Source organism: Pezoporus occidentalis, unplaced genomic scaffold (genome assembly GCF_034315485.1).
Source record: "Pezoporus occidentalis ecotype Australia unplaced genomic scaffold, CSIRO_AGI_Poc_V1 ctg7, whole genome shotgun sequence".
Taxonomy (NCBI): Eukaryota; Metazoa; Chordata; class Aves; order Psittaciformes; family Psittacidae; genus Pezoporus; species Pezoporus occidentalis.
Window position 1 is genome coordinate 8,051,865 of NW_026916052.1, and position 15,699 is coordinate 8,067,563.

Sequence of the window (15,699 nt, forward strand, 5' to 3'; positions counted from 1 at the left end):
CATAGTTCAGTTTGTAGTCTAAGATTCCTTCACCTTAAAGCATTTTACTTTGAAGTAGCAGTGCACAACCATTTTACTGTTAAGTAGCAGTGAGTAATGTTTGTTCCTGTTCCATATTAATAGTGCCTAGCCCCACATTAATACACTTGTTTAGAGTAATGAAAAAAAAACAAACCCACTACATGATTACAAAACACTAGTAAAAAAAAAGTAGCTAAGTTGGATCAGAGAGAATCAAAGTTTGGAAAACACAAGTACAGGAAAGAGGAAGATGAGGCAAGAAAAACGTATTTAAATAAAAGCAATTTTGGGGTTTTGAAGCACTAGAGTGACTTGTGCTGTACCACAAATCACCACACACAACAAACACTAACAACACAAACTCTTCCCTCGTCAGCAGGGATCCTCAAAACACAGCTCCGGCAACCAAGCACCAGCCATGCCCGCTGGGAAAATGCTACCCGTTATCTGAGCTTCGCACCTCGGATAGTTGTATAAACGCTTAATGACGCTTAACCAGCACTCCTTTCAGAACAAGTACCTCTTATTAGCAGATTATCAAACAAAACATTAGAAATGCCCAGTAAGATTTATTATTTTCCATTCTTAAAAGATCCGAACAATAGTACATGTAAGAGCTGAAACTGTCCAGAAGCCGGCGTTTTGCGAGGCCTCTCCCGTCAGAGTCCTCTGAGACCACACCAACTGGAGCAGAGGGACCACGAGGCCTGAGGGCCACAGTCGCCAGAGCTCCCTCTGCTCCCTGGTGCGGCTCCTTGGTCCTTCCCGCGCGCGTAACGGCAGCCTCGCGTTGCAGGGCTCGGTCTCAGAGGCGGGCAGGCGAGCTCAGCGGAGCCCCGATGCCGCCGCTCGCTCCGGCCCACCCGCCCCTAAGGCACAGCGCCCAGGGGCTGGAGCCGGGAGGCGGCCGGGGGCGGGCTAAGACTCGTCGGGTTTGTCGGCGGGCGGCCCGCAGGGCTGCAGCATCTTCTCCATGAGGTTGAAGCGGACGCGCGCCTTGCTCTCGTTCTCGGCGATGGCGAAGTAGTTGAGCAGGTCGAAGTGTCCCATGTAGGAGCAGTACGAGTCCCTGTGCTGGTTTACCAGCCACTCCCACTTGGTGGTGTCGGCGTGGCCTGTCCCGATGTACTTGGACTGCAGGTGCTCCAGCTGGCTGTGGATAGTGTACCGGTCCGTCATGGCGGCGGCCACACAGGCGCTGAAGAGAGGCGCGGCGCGAAATGGCGAGCGGAAGTGGCGCCCAGGGACCTTTTCCGGCCGGCGAGCAGCAGCTGTTTTCCGGACATGGCGCCCCGCAGAGCATGACGGGAGTTGTAGTCTTCCCGCCACTCTCCCGTCCCGGGGAGGACCCTGGCGCGTTTTAAAGCTTATGCAATAAAATCATTTACTGTTAGTTTCATTATATGACTAGACTAACTCAGTAGTAAGACGAATGACAGTTGTAATCCCAGGTCAGCATCTGTGACACATAGTTATTTTAAAGCATGTACTTGACGATTAGCGTCTAGTTCAGGATCTTGTATTCTCAGGACAGGTACAAGGCTCAGTTAAGCATCAGGCTCAAACCTCAAGTTAAAGCCTCAGGTTAATTTGTAAAGCGAAGATATCACAAACTCACAGAATGGTTGGGGTTGGAAGAGACCTCTGGAGATCATCTAGGCCAACTCCCCTGCCAAATCAGGGCAATATGGATTTGGTATGGTAGGTACTGCTTAATTCCTCTGAGAATCAAAGGGGCGTGCGCTGTCAAATCTGGCTACAGAACACCTAGGTAACGGGTCATGGGGAGCAACATCAGAGAGTCTCCAGAAAACAGGAAAGCAAAACCCCAAGGCTCACACTTCAGGGCACAGCTCACCCCAGCTCCTGACACCGCCTCTGCACACACTGCATCTCAGTTTGACTCATAAACAAAGGGAAGCAGAAAGTCTGGCCCTAAAGAAAGAAAAACCAGGAAAACAGCCAGGAGTGCCAAGAGCTCCCAACACTCATCTTTGTCACTCCTTTGCTTGGTTGGAGGGCAATGCAGCACTTTCTATGGTAGCTCTTGTACAAAAAGAGCATGTAGAGAAAGGCCAAAGAGGTGCTCAGCATTTTGTAGTTTGGTAAGGTTACTTCTGTTGAATGTAGCTGAGGAAAGTACTGTAGTTCCCATCCCTGTTCCTTTGTGGTGCAGAGCTCTTAGTTACTTTCCCCCAGGCAGGCTTTGCAACTGAGCAGGGTCAAGGGATTTAAGCCACAACTAAGTATTTCTGTTAAAAAAGATTTTTTTGGTCAAGGCAGTTAGTATTTTACGTGAATGTTAAACACATAAGCAGATATGAACCCCACAGAAATTATAAATTGCATTGCCTATCTTCTTTGGTGAAAGTGGAGCTTGAAATAAACTTTTTCATCCATCAAATAAATAGTTTTTCTTCTCCAGCTCTATTCCAGAGCTTACATAATGTTAAGTTTAAAATGCATGAAATGATTCATGCTTGCATATAGTAATGTTTTTAATCACTTCTTTTAAAATAGGAAAGAAATGTTGCAGAAATTTTCCAACAGGACACTGAGCTGTTTCTTCCTGTCCTTGTAAACACCCTGTAGTCAAAAGAAACCCACATGAATTTTCTGTGAAAACCCAGATGATTCTAAGCCCCTTGTTTAAAAGTGTCTTATAAAACGAAGGCCACAGAAAACAAAGTCAAAACAATGTCCTGAATTGTCCTCACCCATTACTGCAAAGAATTAGATGAAGACTATGATTTATTATTATTGTTATTATTATGTTTAAGAGGATCTGTTGAGTCATTGCTATCAAGGCTTACTCAGCAGGAAGCAGTTTACACAGCTGGATACAGCAATTGCATTCTGTGGTTGCTTCCAGAGAGACCAAGAGAGAAAAAACAAACAAACAAACAAATGCACGCAACTCCTCAGGAGTTCCTATATATGCTGGTGTATAGAAAGACAAAAAGAAAAAAGGCATAATCTGAACATGGGAAGGGTTTAATTTGTTTTTTAAATGATGGTTTGAAGGATGATGACTTTTGACAGATGTTCAGAGGGTACCAGACAAACTGACCAAAAATAGGAAGAAAAAACAAGTAGTAAAATTACCAGCCAACAGGCAACTAACAAATACTTGCAAGTAATTACCTAACTTCAAGTTTCACTTGAAAAATACAATAGTTTCAGCTACTAGCTCTGAAGAATTATATTCAATTATGTTCACTTTATCTTCATTTCTCCTTTCACACAAAAGCAAATTTATTTTTGGTCTTTGTTTTGCTTGTTAGATAGTGCAAAATGGATGCCTGCACTTGGGCACTTGCATTTCAAGTTCAGGATTATTAAGTGACTGGGGAGAGGCAGAGTGTAAGTAAGTATGCATTATGCACAGATGTTGGCATATATATAGAGAATTATCAGTTAGTCGTAATATGCTTGTGCAGTTAGGATTCCTGAATAATTTAGCATTTAAGGATATTTCAAAACCTTTGTACTGAGTACCATTAAATATAATTATCAGAATACTTTATATTTGTCTCTGAAGTAATGTTGATAATTACTGTCTGGAACAACCGACGCTTACTTATGGAAATCACATAAATTCATTGATTTAAGTGCTGAATTAATACATTTGAAGAGTAAAGCCGCACGTACCACTTCAAGCCAAGTTTTAAATAGTCCAGACTCCGGGAGCGTGTCCTGAATCGCAGTGGCCACTGGATGTCAGTGTTGGACCTGCGTAAAATCTTCCCTAAAACGGGAGCAGTAGGCTTCCGTAAAACGGGAGTAGTTGATGGCTTCCCCAAAGTGTAGAGAAAGAGGGTAGAGGCGGCCGCTGGACCAACAAAGGCAGAGTTACAGTGGCTGCCCACGGCAAGATATAACAGAGTTTGTAAATTTCCTGCTGACCCTCCGGGTGAAAGAGTGAAGACATAAATACCCCACAGTCAAGGGGATGCAAAGATTTTAATAGATAAATCCAACACACACCCAAAGAGATGATAGCAGAGTTTTTTTGTTGTTTGGGTTTGGTTTTCAGGGGTTCTTTTAGAAATTCCTCTATTCTTCACTATACTGATTTTTCCCACCAATACAATAGCAGAGCGCAAATAAAACCCTTGCGAAAAACTTGTTTCGTAAGCAGGTCTTTCTCCACCTGGTTTTACATAAGCTACTCTAGTTCATTTTCCTTGCAGTCAGAACTGTGATTCTGCTCCAGTATAAGAACGTGCCTTTGCATTGCAACCACCTGCAGCCTTTGGGGCTGCTTCTGAGATAGAGCAAAAACATTCCCAGCAAGCATGGTTTTAAACTCTCTTCCACTACTAGAAACTAGGTTTTGCTGTTGCTTTGTTTTTATAATGTGTAAATACTCAAACATCTGAAAGCATCTTTTAGGGTTGTGTGGCTAATTCTTTGCCAAAGCTATCAGATAAGAACATGGAATAAAAAAAAAGGAAAAGAAACAATACTGTCTATCATACCATTGAAAGTATACACTTCAAGCTGTTTTCATTACTGTTCCTATCAGCAAAGGGAATCATATTATTTTATGTAAGACTGCAACTAGATATATTCACTGCTGAAAAATTATCTTGGGCTGAGGTTCAAGGCAGGAATCAATTTAGTATGGGACAGTGCCACGCTTAGGCTTAGGTGTGTTATGGTGTGTCACAACTTAGGACAGGGGGCTGTTGCAATAAGTGATTTGCAGCTCATGGGAAATAAAATGTTTATTTTTAATGTCAGTTTCAGTGGTTTTAGGATATTTTTGTTTCGGTTTTATTGCATGGTATGACACCAGGGTTATACACTAAGCTTTATTGAAACTCCCTAAAGTACTTCTAAAATAACATATCCTGTAGTACACCATTGTTGCATGATGGCAGAGTGAAAACATAAAGGTCCTGATAAGGTTAACTGACCGTGTGTTAGACCCTTCTCTATGAAACTGATTAGATCTGTGACCTAATGGTCCCCTGCCTAGGAATGCCTCTTGTAGCCCAAAGCTTCAGTCTAGTAGATTCACACTCCATCACTTGCTTGTGAATATTACCATGACACACTACTTCTTCTGTATACATTTGAGTAACAGTTATGTACCTTAGGTGTGCACCACAATTTAATCAGCTTAATTTACACGTCATTGACAATCTCCTAGTGTGGTGTAAGAGCACCTTAAAAGTAGAGCCACAGTAGGGGTCACTAGCACAGTGCATACAGATAAGATTCCAAATAATGTGATGATCTGAGAAATGTGGTGCAGAGGGAGAAAATGGAGCACCTTTACCAAGAGCACAGTGGAGGTCCGGGAAAGGCAGGTCTCACTTGCTGTTTAGAGGGCTATTCCTAAGCCATCACTTCAAAAATAAAAACCCCTCCACTAATGGGATTAGTTACTGTTTCAGGCTAAAAATGGAGCTAATAATAGTCTGCCAAGTGAATTAAAATTGCTTGTGTCTACACACATATTTTTGCAATGGGGAGAGTTTGTTCTTTTTATGTATTTTGAAATAAAATGAAGTCATAATAGTAAACACCACAAAACTAGGAAAGACTACAGGACTATCCAAGACGCAGCTGTATTCTACCCACACTTTTCTTTGGGTGTCTTTCCTTTATTCACCCCAGATAAACTGTCACAGATAATAGAGCTATTAATTGTGTTCAACAAGGTATACAAAAGTAGCAGTGAAGAACGATACATCTTTGAGTAGGCCTCAGAGAAGATATCAGAAACGTACATGAGCTTAAATAGAAGAAATTGATTTCACCACTGAGTAGCTCAGTATATCGTATCACTTGTCTTCTTTCTGTGTGCAGGAAAGGGTAAGAACAGAGGAGGTGACTTTCCTTTTTTTTTAAGTGTGACTCTTGTAGCTCCTTAATGCAGCTGTTTCTTTTTTTATCTGCCACATAAATATCATGTTTTAAAAATACTGATTTCTTCAGAACAGTACTCAGAAATGTTCTGTACAAGGAAGCCTATTTGCAACCAGCCTTTCCCCTACAGCTTTCTCCCTACACACAAGTGCACGAGTATTCATCATTTCATCTCCTGCTCTGCAGTAAGCGTGGAGGACATCATCCTTGTCTCAACAAAAATCTATTGTCTGTATTCTGCACAAGGGCAAAGTTCATCTGTTAATGCAAAAGTGAAAAATAAAAGCAGGAGAAGCATGAAGCCACTGGTATCAGGGGATCATCAACCCGTCTATTTGGTGCATGTTGTACTAATTCATGTTATGAAATTTCAGGCTGTGGGTTGCTCATGGGGCAGAGGAGAGAAGGGGAAGCAACAGATATTTAGGAAATTAGCATAACTGCAAAAAAGAAGAATAAAACTGTTCCTTCCATGCATCTCTAGGAAAAGGAAGACCAATAGCTGTCAGTTAACTGCTTCTTTCTCAACTTGCATTACAAACTTCCTCATTTGAAATAAGAAATGTACATAAGCCTTTTGCATTTACTGTAAAAGCAAAGCTTTCAATAATAGGGCTATGCAATGTATCTCACTTTCACCTTTATCAAAGTATTGTTGTTTATTACACTTGAGGCAGAGAGAACATAATTTTTCACAACACCAAGCACCATAGAGGATTTCGTATGTTCAAGGCACAGCTGTTGATAACTTATGATATATCTCTTCTTGATTGACAGTTTCATTCTTGGGAATATCTTGTTTGTTAAAAGCTGAAAAATGTTTAATTTAGCAGATCCTCAAAATAAAAAGTAAACCCAGAGTGTGGAGACTTGGCAAGGAATAAGTCACTGGAAGCAAGGTATTTATAGTCAGGATTGGGCAATGTTAGTAATATATGGTGATAGCCACCCCATCTATGCATTTTGGCATGGGATTTGAGAGCTTGAAAAATAATTGTTGATTTTGGAAAGCAAACATATGCAAGGAGTACAGCAGAAACATGTTATCTGGTTAGGTTGTAATATTTTTTCCCACCTCCTCAGCAACCTTCAAAGATTGAGAGGCATTGAACTGGACAAAATCCAAAAAACAGTTGGACAAAGTCAAGGCCGAGCACTCAGAAATCACCCAAAACTGGAAGCTTTTAAAATGGTGATTTTTTTTCCCTTTTTTTTTTTCCCTTTTGAGATTCTGTATTTCAGTTAGTTCATATTTGCTTTTCTCCATAAATGATTGAAAGTACTTTATGATGTTTGAAGGTACTTAGTTTTAGAAAACTAAAGCTGAAATGTTCACATGCTCAAATGGTTGCAGGGACAGAGGCTTTAAGAAAAGCATCAGTCATTGTGAAAACTGCTGGCACTGGGGTTGTGATCTAGAGCCCCAACAGGATGTGTGTAAATCATGTAGAAGATGGTTATGGATCTCTCAGAATAGCTGTTGTAAAGAACAGGCAATTCAGTATTCACATACAGCTGTGTACTGAAACCCATTTTTGACGTTTTGGAAAAGCCAAATAAAAACATTTGCAAACCATAACTCTCTGTTCCATTTTCCATATCTTTTTCAGCCTCGTATAACTTAACGATGAGCTCTTCTTGGTTAAGGCATTCTCTTACAGTTCTTGCACTGCAGTTCACACAGTGGGGCCTCATTCATGGCCTCACGGTAGGATTATTATAATATCAACTAAGGTGGGTGTTGGTGAGATTCACCCCTGGGCATGAGTGTAAAGATTTTGTATATGTATGTAAATATGAATGTAAATATGTAAATATGAAGGCAAAGGTTTTGAATATATATATATATATATATATATCCAGGACTAATGGTTGTATTTCTTACAGGTAGAGAGAGGGAAGTGCAATCTGCCCAGTGGGTTCTTCACTTTTATTGTGAATGCAGCCTAGACATTCTGTCAGTAGGTGTTAAGGGTTAGGTATTTCAAGTGCCAAGACTATTTGCAACAGTCATTCATACTTGGCACTTCAAGAGAATCAAGCCTGAAGGGTAAGGAAAGATTACAGTTGGTTCAAGATGTGCCAGCAAAATATGTCTGTTTCCAGAACAGGCTGGGGCAGAGATTCCCATGCCAATATGTGCATGAGTCTGTGACTGCTTGTAACTGGCATGGCACCTCCAACCTTGTCACATTCTAATAATGTGTAAGAAATTATTTGCAAGAGTAAAAAAAAAAAAAAAAAAAAAAATCAGAGACAATTAAAGAAATTAATTATGAACAACAACTGCAATTACAGCAAGTTGCTGGACGATTTTTATGAGCAAGGGATGAAGACACAACAGTAGTAACAGAAAATGCTATGGGAAAGAAAATAATCTCTTTTAGTTAAAGAACCATGAACACCAATCACTGTAATCCCATGACACCTCTTCTCTCCCCCATTTAATTAGTTCCTTTTGTAGTGATGACCTGAAGATTATTTTTCTTTAAAATGCATTTACTCTGTCTCATAGAGGTAGCTGCACACAGAATAAAGGCTACACAGTCTTTTCCATACCATGGCTGCCTGCTGAATTTATCACTGTGAAAAGGGCTGCTCTGACTGGCTCAGCGGCAGAACTGATTTGTCTTGTCAGAGAACAGACTTGTATAGATCCTGAGTCACAAACTTGCTTGCATAATTGGAAGGGTAAAACAAGCTTGTCAAGTGACTCAGTTTGCAATTTGATACTCATCTCATTCCCAAATGCATATGCACCTGTATTTTGGGATAGCAGGGATAGTTAATTACAGTTTGAATCATTTCAGTGGTACCTATGGAATGTCCCCTTCTGAAGCACTCTGGTGTTCAGTTCTGGCCGAGTGTTTCTTCCTTCACACAGTAGAAAAATAAATAAATAAAATTTGTGCTCTCCTTCAGTAGTAAAACCAGTCATCATTACTATCCTAAGAGACCCTCACATGGAGCTTAAGTCAAAAAAAACAGCACCTGTGCTTTTAGAATCAGAGAATCATAGAATCGTTGGGGTCAGAAAGGACCTTAAGATCATCTAGTTCCAACCCCTCCTCCCATGGGCAGGGACACCTTTTTTAAGACATTATTATTACCCTATTTAAAGAACTTCACAATAAACTAATTTCAATGGTAGGTTAGGGTCAGGAAAGAAGGTGGATCTTTTGTGTACGTGTAGAATTCCAGAACAGTGGCATAGAAATCATAATAGAACATTTTCATGCAGATGTAGGTGTGTTGGTTTGACTGATGTTTGTGGTAGGAAAAAAAAAATTGGCCTTTTAACTAGGAAGAGCTGATGCTCAAGAGGAAGTAGAAAAAACTTTGCATTGAGAGAGAGTAATTTGTCTGGTGCTTTATCAGCCAAAGAAACAGAAGAATGTAACTGTGATTTAAGAAAAAGGTGGCCATAAATCTAGAGGAAAAAAGTGTTAACGGCAGTCGTCTACTTTATGGATGTCACTGTTTCCTTTATAAACCATATTAGGAAGTGCAATAGTCTTTCTTCTGAGAACTGTATACCATCTTACAAGCACTAAGTCTTGATGGCCATACTAAGAAAGGAAAATACCAGCCTCATCCAACAGACGGGTACATTGGCACAGGCAGCAGTGAAATCCCCTGCCAGAACACTATTCTGAGCTGGTGGCAGAGCAGGCTCCTTTCTGGGGCTGCACTGTTCCTATTGCCCAGCTGGGCCTCCCCAGAGATTTTCCACTGACTTGGCTCAGCACATCATCTCTAGGTGAGACTTGTTTATGATCAGAATGGTTTGCTTTGGGTAAATTAGCCCTTTGGAAAATTTTGTTGTCAGCTAAGTTTCTGTTTCCTTCTACGTCACTGAGCAGAGTCTGAGCTGAGCCCACACTCATGCTGACACATTTCTTGCCCTTCTCACACAGTGCACAGTGGAGCTCCTCTGAGACCTGCATTTTTATTTGTATGCAGAAATAGTCATGTGTTTATCTCCAATGAGTTCTACCACTTTTATAGCAAATCTGGAAATTTTCACTTTTTTACCCAAATCAAAGTGAAACTGTTTGCCCAGGATGATCCAGAGCGGTGGGGTGGGGGACACATCTAAATACACTTTTCAACTGCTTCTACCAATATGCTCCATACAAACAACAGCTTGTACATTGGCTCTGACAGTATCTTTTCAGCTTGATTGGATGCTTGAATGCAACCTCCATCGCAGAAATCCCACAGCTATTGGTTATTAGGCAGCTGTCTCAAGACAAAGGTCACTTTCAACCTCTTTTTTACACTTTTCTTATGAAGGTTGTCAATGGTTTGTGGTAGAAACAAAATTTGGTCATAGACAGACCTTTGGTAGTCAGGTTTTTTCTAAGAAAGGCACTTTAATGAAGGTATGCTGATGCAAAGTATGTCTTACAGATGTGTGGTACTACTGGGTTTGGATTGCTACACTAGTATCTGGGTGTAAACCTTTACTTCTCCCAGGTTTGGGGCATCAGAGTTGGGATTCTGGGATCGGCTCATTGGGGAGCTTGGATAATCACAAGTCTGGTTGTGATTTGCAGTTGTATATGTATCTGAATTCCGGGCACTAGTGTGTGCTTGTCTCTAGGATCTGGGAAGCATTTCATCAAAAACACATGTTGTAACTGCCAAAGCCAGCAGCCAGAGCATTTGTATAATTAATCTCATTTTGCTTTCTCGTTCTTGCTTTAAGGGCATTGGCTAAAGGGCACACAGACACGTTCTGTTCACTCAGCTGGACACATGATCATTATGTTTTGACTCTCCTCTGTACCAGTACCGAAAGAGCCCACTGCCTGTCCTCCATCTCACGCTTCCTGCATTTTTAAATACTGGCCTGTCTCACTTGATGCCATGGTCAAACTTCTATTGACTTCACTCAATTTGGCAATTAAATTTAACTGGCATAGGAATTCTTATTAAGTAGCACACAATATTTTCTGTGCCAACTATATAGCATTCACACCTAAGAAATTATTTAAGGAAATGAAGTAGAAAGATGGCTGTCTAGAGGCATAAGCCTTAAGAGAAACAAAATATCTGTGAGAAAAAGGCAGAGACATGAAAAGGCATGCAATCCTTTCAGGAAAGGAGAGGACTAGCATTCAGGGGATTTGCATGCAACTTCTAGTTAGATCACGGCTTCCTGTACACCTGTAGGCATTTTGACCCTTGCTGTGATTTCTTTCCCATCTATAATACATGGATAACAATACATATAGCAGTATTTTTAAAGTAATTGCTCACAAATTGGTTTAGAGAGCCTGAAGTGGAACACAGTTTATAAATGCAATGCAATATTATCACTGTTGTCACATAAATTAAAAACCTAGCTTAGTCCATCAGCTTAATTTGTCACCAAAGCCATGAGTATGACAGGGTTTCTAACATTACTCGGATAATCATCTTGCAAGTGAAATGCTGCCGTTCAACAACTGCATGTCTATCTCCTTTCATCTCCAGGGAATAAAACTGAAAATTTCCATGTAGAAAGATTTGAAGGTTTGAAGGCTGATGGACATATTGTTGGGTGTGTAAGGGAATTTGGAGAGTGCTTGTTTGCATCTAATCAATCTGTCTTATGACTTGTAATATACTGCAAACATGTGTTAAACTGTCTGATAAAATTCTTTGACCAGCCTGGATCAGTTTGGCAATATACACTGTCAGGCCACAACCTGGTGCCAGGAGAGTGTGTTTTGTCTTGCACTGACAGCCAGAGAAGGTAATTTGCTCTACCCAGACACCTGAACAAAGAAAGCTACAAGAAAGTCAAACTGCAGATATGTATCATTAGAAACAACAAACTTTTGGAAGATAAATTCATTAGCTTGGTAGCCAAGATTAAAATGAAATGTAGGTGTGTTGCAGTAAGAATGTTGACTAATGAAGAGCTGGCTTTTCCGTAGCAGCTAACAAATCTATCTTAGACTCTGTTCATGCAGTAATGGGCACTAGATGGTGAGTCTGGCGGCTCTTGCACTGAGGTGGGATGTGGGATTTAGGGGCTGTCTATTTAGAGGTACTTTTTAACACCAAGATCTGGCCTCTCCACCTGTTGATTTTGGATTACATCAGAATCATAGATTGGAAGAGGCTGAAGGGAGTTGTTTTGTCTAACCTTTTGCTCAAAGCAGACTTCTGACCAGCTATGTCTGGGCTTTGTCCAGCCAGGTCTTGAGAATCTCCAAGAATAGAATAGACATTCCACAACTCCTTCCGGCAGTCTTCTGTTCCAATGCTTCATTGCCCTCATAGCGGTGAATTTTCCTTTATTTCCTACTGAGACCTCAATTTATGAGCACCATTTCTCATTCTCCTGCCATACACTTGGGTTGTATCACTCATCTCCTGCAGTCTGTTGTTAAGTCCCCTAAATCTTTTCTTCTCTGGGATAAACAAGCCCAGTTCCTTCAGCCTCTCCTCACAGGTCCTCACACACACTCCAACCCTCTGACCATCTTGGAGACTCTGTGCTTGACTACTCAAGTTCATCTACATCCTCCTTACACTGGGAATCCCCAAACTGTCAACTTTTTTTACAAAAGGAAAGGAAAAGGAGCACGAACTCTTCCTATACCTATAACTTACTTTCTGGGTCATGTAGCTCTACAGCAATAAGGAACGTTATTTATCTGCTTGCTCTTTCCCATGAGTGAAGAAGTGTAAGGCAGCAGAAAGAACATTAATAAGGTTTCCAAACCTCACATCCATTCATTCTCCCAACCCAAAGTAGTCCCACAAATTGGCTGTGATTTTGAATTGCAAGAATAATTATGATCTTCTGTGTGACCAATAAGGTGCTAAATCCTATGTGAAGAATCCAGTCAAAGGGAGACAGAGGAATACAGCCATATAGGTAATGGAATAACCTTAAGAAAAATGTATATTCCAAGGTGGCTGGAGATGGAGATGGTGGGAAACTGTTGTCTATAGGGTTTAAAGGATGGGACTGCACAGCATCAACTGAGCAGGTGACCTGACTGCCTTGAGGAATGAGGGGTGAGAAAGTCTCAGTAAAGAAGGGTTATCTTACATGTAATTAATTTAACTGTCACTGAAGCTGCAGATATGTCAAGATTTCAAACATCACTTGGAAAATTTTCTTGCCATGTCATATAATAGAAATACATTTCATCACAAATTGATGTGTCAATCTCGTGTCATCTTCAGGTAGTGAGCATATGAAATTTGATATGCAGGTATTTGGTGTTATTTGGAATGGAAATGAGGTATATATTCACTTCTCTAGATGCATCCTAAGTACTGATTATTGATGGACTTCAGACAAACTTACTGTTGAATATTTCAGGTGATTAATTTTATCTGTTGTTGAATTATTTTGTTAAGTTATACTTGATTTTAAACTCACACTAAGTTGGTATTTGCAGTGATTGTATATGCCGTAGAATTAATATTAAATGTGAAGAGTATTTTAAATGATTATTTATGTAAAGTCTTCTCTTGCATAATTCTATGCTAATTGGGTTTTCTTTTATTTATCATGTTGTAAAAATTTGTTCTGCAAGACGGAAACTGTATTTAATATCCTTCTTACCAATACAATTTAATATCCTTCTTACCAATGTGTAACACTGCCATTATCAGCTACCAGGTTTGCAGTAAAACCAACGGTTCAAAGCCATGTAGCTTAAGAGTGTGTAACACTGTTTTCTGCTCTTGTTTCCCATCCATGTATAATTTCTCTCAGGAGTCTTATCTGCTGATGTTGGCCAATAAGCATGGCTTATTTTGTTAGGCATGGTACAAATATGTATTTGATGATGTATCTTCCCAGAAACAGTTGTCTTTCAGTAAAAAGAGGTGTGAATTCACTTCTCAGGATTAAAAGCACAGCAACCTGATTTTCCTTTCAGTATTCTCAAAATATATTGATAATAGATTTTCCACAATCTCTCAAAATCTCACTCTGATATAGTAACTGCTTATTAGCTTAATAAGAAATACAAACTTCCAACATTTGACTTGCATTTCAGAGAACTGACTTACTCCATTTGAAGCTGTAGCCTTACACTTTAGTGCATTTTAACATTTTGTATTTTTATAAATATTGAAGTACATCTTAACATGTTTTAATACTAGTTGATTTTTAGAAGGCTTGGGAAGTCATCTAATCCATTATCCCCCTCAATTTAAAATCAGATGTACCTGAATTATTCCTAACAGATGCTTATCCATCTTAATATAGAGGCACAGCCAGAACAGGTTGCACTGCTGAAGCTAAAAGTACAAGGGAGAAATAAGAACTGAGTATGTATGCATATTGCAGTCTTTCTTATCTGCCATAGTAACACACAACCTGCACAAAGATGCTGCTTGTAAAGTACATGTGTGTTTATAAATATGTGTGTGTATATATAGCTCTATATAAAAATAAATAAGCCCCACATTTTTTAGACCAAATAATTCTCTAGTTTGATACACTGGCATAAGGGCTGTGTGCTCTGCTTTTGGTTTATCTATTGGAACTTCCCCATCAGTTTGCTCACTTGGCTATGAACTGAGTTAATGAAAAGGCCAGCATCTGATGCTTTCAAAGATCCAGAAGTTAAGGGATCTGTGTAACAGTGCCCATGTCCAGTTCCATCCTGATGAATGCACAGTCAATAAACTGGAAGTTAACAGTAGCTTCACATGAAAGTACGACTGTGCACCTCACCCAGGACTCAGCAGATTTGGTCAGGTTTGATCTTGGTCTAACCAACCACCAAAGCAGCTGCATCCCTCAAAAGCTGGTAGCTGTATGAAAATGGTGAAGTTATTAAGTTGCCCTTCTCCCTTACTCACTTGCATCTATAGATGCTTCATGTAACAGAGATACTCCCTGGCTGTGGTAGATGAGAGGAGACCCGTGGGCCCTTATGGCATTACTGTGTGGCAATTCAGTGCCCCCAGTACTTTCTACTTTTGCACTTCTTAACTATGAGTTTTGAAGCTGCCTGCCAGAATCCTGGGATACTTGGCATAGTCAACAGCAGGTTTTAAAGATAAAATATAAGCCTTCACTTTTCTCATATAAGTTTTGAAAGTTGTTTGACAAATACTCCTCTACTTTGACATATACCATTAATTTTTAGCTTTATTTCTAGCTAAAGTACTGCCCTTTAAAATGCAAACATTAATAATGACTTTGTTTCATTACATGGAAATCTGCCATGCTGTTAATGTGTCACTTGCCTATATACCATCTGCCTTGCCATTCACAGAGGACTTGAGGCAGCAATTGGTCATGCTGTGAAATGTATTGCTCCCTGGCTGTGTATTCCCAGCTTAATGACCCCAAATGATTCTTCCTTCACCTTCCTAACCAAAAAGCTCCTCTTTTTCTTCTTAGGTCTGTAACACATCACTCCCATGCTACCCTTGGGTAAGCCTACTACAAAGGATTTAGATCTAGCCACAAAGCCACCTGAAATGTTTCCACTTGTGCAGCATGCTTTCAGAGGAAGGTAGTCCCTGTGGTACAGAAAGATGCTGTGCAGCTTGTGCAGGATCCCCGCTCCTTTCTGGATGAATACTGTTATGCTGTTGAAAAGCACTGGCAGCATGAATAAGGTGATCCATCAACATGGCTGTGTAAAATTTATGTTCATGTGGTTCTAACATGGAGTTGTTCCATTTCATCAAAGCTCGGTGGGTTTTAGAAAGCAACACCTTTTCTCTGAATGGCTAATAATTTGAAAAGGATGCTCCAAAAAGATACGGAAATTTTCTCATTTTCCAGTAACTCTTTTTGTGAAGATCTGTTTATTCTTTACC

General features: G+C 40.2%; 1 protein-coding gene across 1 annotated transcript; it reads right to left on the reverse strand.

Annotated features, from left to right (window-relative positions):
* Positions 1-570: 570 nt before the first annotated feature.
* On the reverse strand, positions 571-1,266 carry SF3B5 (splicing factor 3b subunit 5). Its single transcript, XM_062641888.1, has one exon. It carries the CDS (start codon positions 1,198-1,200, stop codon positions 940-942), a length of 261 nt encoding a protein of 86 aa, XP_062497872.1. The 5' UTR covers positions 1,201-1,266; the 3' UTR covers positions 571-939.
* Between the last annotated feature and the right edge of the window lie 14,433 nt (positions 1,267-15,699).